This window comes from Hyperolius riggenbachi, chromosome 1, assembly GCF_040937935.1.
Source record: "Hyperolius riggenbachi isolate aHypRig1 chromosome 1, aHypRig1.pri, whole genome shotgun sequence".
Taxonomy (NCBI): Eukaryota; Metazoa; Chordata; class Amphibia; order Anura; family Hyperoliidae; genus Hyperolius; species Hyperolius riggenbachi.
In genome coordinates, this window is record NC_090646.1 from 527848489 (window position 1) to 527854488 (window position 6000).

The 6000-nt window shown below is 43.0% G+C and overlaps 1 protein-coding gene across 1 annotated transcript in view; it reads left to right on the forward strand.

Annotated features, from left to right (window-relative positions):
- Positions 1-5732, forward strand: part of RFC5 (replication factor C subunit 5) — a 43097-nt gene extending 37365 nt beyond the window's left edge. Inside the window, exons 10-11 of the mRNA XM_068246164.1 lie at positions 2944-2998; positions 5414-5732. Of these exons, the coding sequence (XP_068102265.1) occupies positions 2944-2998; positions 5414-5510 (152 nt within the window). The 3' untranslated portion in view covers positions 5511-5732. The remainder of the gene's footprint in view (positions 1-2943; positions 2999-5413) is intronic.
- Positions 5733-6000: the final 268 nt, after the last annotated feature.

Sequence of the window (6000 nt, forward strand, 5' to 3'; positions counted from 1 at the left end):
AATTTAGTGTGAAGCCAGCCTCCAAAGTGAGATTCTTTGGTGCAGCAAAACATGCCATAAAATCACATTTGTGGGATCTCTGCAGACTTCAGGAACCATCTGCGTGGGACTAACACCTTTATTTCCTCATTTTCTTAAAGCTTTAGGCCTGGATCACACAGGCTTCTGCTGAGCTTTGCTCAGTGTCTCATTCAAATGCCGTGGTTTTTTGTTTTTGCTTTTATTGTTTTTTTTTCCAAGAATGCCAGCGTTTAACAACTAAGCTTTTAATGTCTTTTGAGGGCTTCTAATGGCGTGCAGAAGAGTCTTGTTTTCTGGGCTTTTACAGGAAGTGGGTGTAGGTAAAGGCTGGGATTTAGACTTTTATTGGCTTTTGCTGGCATTCAAATGCAACTCCAGCAATGGCAAACTACTACGGTAGAAGCTGCATGTTACTGTTGAGATGAGATGCCGGGATCTACTGACAGGCTTTTCGTGCAAGCCCACAAAAGCTCCTAGTAAACGCTCCCATTCACTTGCATGGGACAGCAGTAGATTCCTAAAATGTTACTTTTAAAATGCCGTATTTAATGCCAGCAAAACATCCAGGTGAACCAGCCCTAAAGTTCTGATCTCTAGCACAACAGGTAGTAATTAATGTGGACATACACAAGCAGATGGCCACCAGATCACCCATCAGATAGATCATTTTGATCAGGAAGGGATCTATTATTGCCTGCCCCACAAACTGCAGATTTCCATAAATCGTCCTAGTGCCTCCACCTGTCCCCGCAGGTGTTGCCCCAAGCCCACCCCCGCAAATCCTGGCCTTGTGTGTCTGGCGTCTTTTTCAATTGCCACCGCGACGTTAGTGCATGTGACAATCTCACGTGGCGACTGATTGGCTTCTGACGTGGTGCATTGGATACTAAAGTAGCCACTGCTGTGTACAGTGTAATACCTCTAGTTCTATCTTTGTTACTATCACAATGTTCTGTATATACACCGTGTGGCTCTCATGAAAAGGAATTTTGTTGTTACACAATGACAAAGTGCTTGAATCAGAGACTGTGTGCGTGTGACATAATGCCAGCCCGGCCCCTTGTCCCATAAAATATAATGGTACGTCCTCACAGCGCACACCGCTGACAGAGCGATGGATTTCCGTCCGAAATCCATCGTTCCCGACGATCCGTCAGTGCGGAAGATTTTTCTCGATCGCCGGCGGGTCGGGAGTGAGTCGATAGCAGCGTTCGAATGCCCGACGACCGACGCAATACAGCGGGTATACATTACCTGTTCCGGCCGACACGAATTCCCGCTGTCACTGCTGTCTTCTCCGCTCTGGTCTGGTCTCTGGCATTCTTCACTTCTTCCTGCCCGGCAGGAAGTTTAAACAGTAGAGGGCGCTCTACTGTTTAAACTTCCTGCCGGGCAGGAAGAAGTGAAGCATGCCAGAGCGGAGAAGAAGATAGCAGAGACCTGGGGAGTCGCGCCGGCAGAGCAAGTAATGTATGCGGCGGGGGGGAGGGGGGGGGGAGCGGCGGCAGCACCACCACCACAGATTGTGAATGGTTTCAGGCTGAAATCTGTTCTCAATCTGTTTGCAGTAAAGGTGGCCATACGATCCCTCTCTGATCAGATTCGATCAGAGAGGGATCTATCTGTTGGTCGAATCTAATGGCAAATCGACCAGTGTATGGCCACATTTACAGTGATTTTGTAGTGAGAAGGATGTGGAAACTGATATATGCATTTCCTAATACACAATGGCAGTTGTATAGTTCCCCCAATTAACTGAGCACATTTGCACCCTAATGCCCCTCACATACTGTATATCCACCAGTTGTCTCACAGCCAAAGTAAAGCTTTTATTGGTGTAAATGTAAACAAGCTCGTGTCTATGCAACAATCCTGACCTGCTCACAAGGAGCAGCAGAGATCAAGCTACATGTGATTGGCTAGTTAGCTTTGTAACTACAGAGGCCACTCCCAACTAGTTAATGTCACTACCATGATAAGCTTTTAAAGGACAACTGAAGTGAGAGGGATATAGGTGACCATATTTATTCCCTTTTAAGTAATACCAGTTGCCTGGCTGACCCATTGATCCTCTGCCTCTAATACTTTTAGCCATAGACCTGAACAAGCATGTAGCAGATCAGGTGCATCTGACATTTTTGTTTGATCTGACAAGATTAGCTGCATGTTTGTTTCTGGTGTGATTCCGAAACTACTACAGCCAAATAGATCAGCATGGCTGCCAGGCAACCGGTATTTCTGAAAAGGAAATAAATATGGCAGCCTCCATTTTCTTTTCACTTCAGTTGTCTTTTAATGATTCTAATCTCATTCCTGGTGTGGAAAGTGGTCAGGAATAAAGACAAAAATGGAATAGAATACTGCAGGTTCAGAGGTGGCAGATGAATGTTGTAATGAAGAAATGTTAGTGTTAGAAGGCATGTTTTTGAGTGTACATGTAATTAAGAAACCAGGAAATCTGGGCAAAGCTGAAAAACTGCTTAGCCTGCTCCTGCAAAATGCTAGTGGCATTAATTTACTATCCCCCTCCAGGCTACTGTCACTTGATGGTGCCCCAATTACTGTAACCTGAGTCCCGCTATAGCTGTAATTCCCATTACGGGCTATTGGGGCGCCTTGTCTGTCCAAATTTCGAGCACCATTTTTACCCGTCGTGTACGAGTCGTGTTTTTGACGCATGGGCTGTACAGCAAGTACTGTCTGGCTGCGTGTTGGACATATCACATCTGGTATATCACAAGGATCTCCAACCGGCTATAAAAAAGATGGTGTGGCAATATCACCTATTGGTTGACCAACTTTTTTACATTTGTAGAAATGAGGTTCCACCTAATTATGTCAGTTATTACAAAGTTATCAGTACTGTATAACCTTTTATTTTACCTGTAAGGATTCACTGTCTAATGTTCTTAATTTTCACAGTGGACTTTCCACCATCTGTACGAATACATTTGTTGACCAAAATGGCGGATATAGAGTAAGTTTATTTTGTTTTGAATGATTCTTCCATTTATGATGCTGGTAAAGGCAACATACCCTTTAATTCTGATACCTGGGAACACCTGAACATAAGCGTTATATCGCTTCTTAATTAAAGAGACTATCAAAATTTTCAGCCTTATTTCTTCTATAAGTTCCTATACCTGTTCTAATGTGGTCTGTCTTACTGCAGCCTAGAAGTTATACACACCCTCTTCACGCCCCCTCCAGGCTCTGTATAAGTCACAGACTGAGCTTCTCTCAGCCCATCACATGCTGGTTAGCAGCCATGTTTTTTTGTTTGTAAACCCTGCCTAAAACTGGCAATTACAAGCCAGGATTGCAACAGGTAGTGGCAGAACAGCACAGAGGGGCCCAGGAGAACATGCTTTTTATTGTAAGAATTTTAGAGTACAGATTCTCTTTAAATCTATTTTTTTTCTTACTGACTGAAGTGAGCAGAAACATCACATGATCTCCCAGAGTTCATTTTAAAGGGGTTCTCTTGACCTTTTTAAAAACAAAAACTGCCACTTATCTTGGGCTCCTATCGGCCCCCTGCAGCTGGAATGTCCAGCACTGTCTTCTTCTGATGCGCCGTTCCCGCCGCCACTGGTTTAATTATTCGTGTAACTAGACAAATAGAAGTGCGGCCGTGCGCGTTCTCGCTCCTGCGCGCGTCAGCGGGAGCTTACTGCGCAGTACGAAGTTTTCCTGTACTGCGCAGTAAGGTGCCGGCGTGGCGAACGGCGCATCGGAAGAGCACAGCGCAGGACATTCCAGCTGCAGGGGGCGATAAGAGCCCAAGGTAAGTGGCAGATTTTGTTTTTAAAAAGGTCAAGAGAACTCATTAAACAATGCAGATTGCCTGGCTACCCTGCTGATCTTCTGCCTCTAATACTTCTACACATAAACCTTGAACAAGCATGCAGATGTTTTCTGTTGGTGGGCTCTGATCGCTGCTGCAGGCTTTTTTTTTTTTTTTATTGAAAATGCCTTTTTTTAATTGTAAATGCCTTTTTTTTTTTGTAAATGTATCCCTACCACCGACAGCCAATCACAGCACTTAGCTTTCATAGGCATTAGCCTCTGAGAGGGGACAGCTGAGTGACACAGCTGTTCCCAGTACAGCGCTGCTATAGATCGCAGTGCTGTACAGTGTAAATAGCGGTTTTGCTGTCTAACAGTCTGATAGCGGTGATCAACGCTCTGGGACTCTCCGTCACTTAAGCGGGGATGTGCACGCGATCCCCTGCAATCTCCACACCCCCCCCCCCCCTCTCAAGACCTGACGCCAATTGCCGTTACACGGTCCTGGGGGAGCCACCTTGCGGCTGACAATCGGCGTTAGGTGGTCGCAAGGAGGTTAAATGAATGCGAAGTGAGGAAACTCACTTCAGGTTAGATACCCATTTATAGAAAAGGCTCTGAATAACATAGAGCTTCTATCACGTTGTTTCGGCAGCATCCTCTGGTGAAAGTAATTGACCTGTAAGGGCCTTTTCATTCCAATCAATTTAGTAAATTTTTAGATAAATCGATTAGAAATGATTGTATTTATCCAACCACAGGTCAGCTTAATTTAGATAGGATCAGATACAATCTTTCAAATCCTCCAGCAGATCTATACACTGGCTATTTATGCCGTATTTTCATCGGTTTTATAACTATTGTGAGCAACTACTATTTTATTTACCACTACAAGCAGATTTATCTGATCAAAAATAAAAAAATGCATGCCTCAGGCTGCATTTCCACTTGTGTGGTGTGAATTGCCGCGGTAAAAATTCGCATGCGGATGCGAATTTCGCATGTACGTCTATGTGAATTTTCATGCATGACGATGTATGCTAATTTAACCATGGCAGTGCTGGTGTGCTTTTCCATTGTTTCTATGCGAATTTGCATGAAAACTGGCATACCCAAACTTCATGCGAATTTCCTATTAAATATATTGTATGCGATTCGCATTGCAGTATGCGATATGCGAATTCTGATGGCTCTGCCATGCGAATTTTTCCTGCACAGAAAAACGCAAAGGAATCCTGACAAGTAGAAACAGTCCCATTCACTTGTATTGCTATGCGAAAAACGCATGCGAATTTGCGATAGTGGAAATGGGCCCTAAAAATGGTACCATTTCCTTTTAGTTCTGTTGATCTTCCAGATCTGTGCCAGTATATGGTCAGGATAGGATGTGCTATTTCTCCAGGATTAGTGGCTCAGTCCAGTTTAATTTGCATTTTTGTCACCCTCTATATTTCATCTTATTTTGGTAAAAGGCAGTTAGGTTTGAAAAGATATCTGATTGTTTCTCTAGGAATTGGGTGGTTTTCTCCAAAAAGGTTTTTAATCTAAATTTGGATGATAATTATACATGGGCTAATATGAAATTCCATTTTTTTTATTTCAGGTATAGACTAGCTTCTGGGACCAATGAGAAGATACAGCTCAGCTCCTTAATAGCTGCATTCCAGGTCACGCGAGACTTGATTGTAGCGGAAGCTTGATGGATCTGTTGAAGGTTACTGAAGGACAAAACAGAAGCTCTTCCACAGTGTATATACACTGCTGAAAATGCTGTGTATTTTAGAACATTACATTCTAAAAGTTTTGGAACTGTCACTGCTTGGAGCACCCTGAAATATTATTCTTTGTTGTGACGTGTTTTTTTTTATACGAAAAATAAATGTAAAGCAATGTACATACAAAACAGAAGTAAATTACATTTTCTGTATTTAAAGAAAATCTGAAGCGAAAATAAAATTGAGACAATGAATTGCATGTGAAGTAATAAATAGAACTTTAGTAGCAAAGAAAACCGTTTTGTCATTTTCCAGTACTGGAAGAGTTGAAATTATCTATGCAAAAGAACTGTTTCTACTATCGATTTGAGCCGTTTCCTGCTTGCAAACAGCACAGGGAAATGCTGCCTATCTTTTCAGTAGTTTTCTGTTCAGATCACAATTCAGCGTGAATCTGCATGGCATGCTGTAGTTT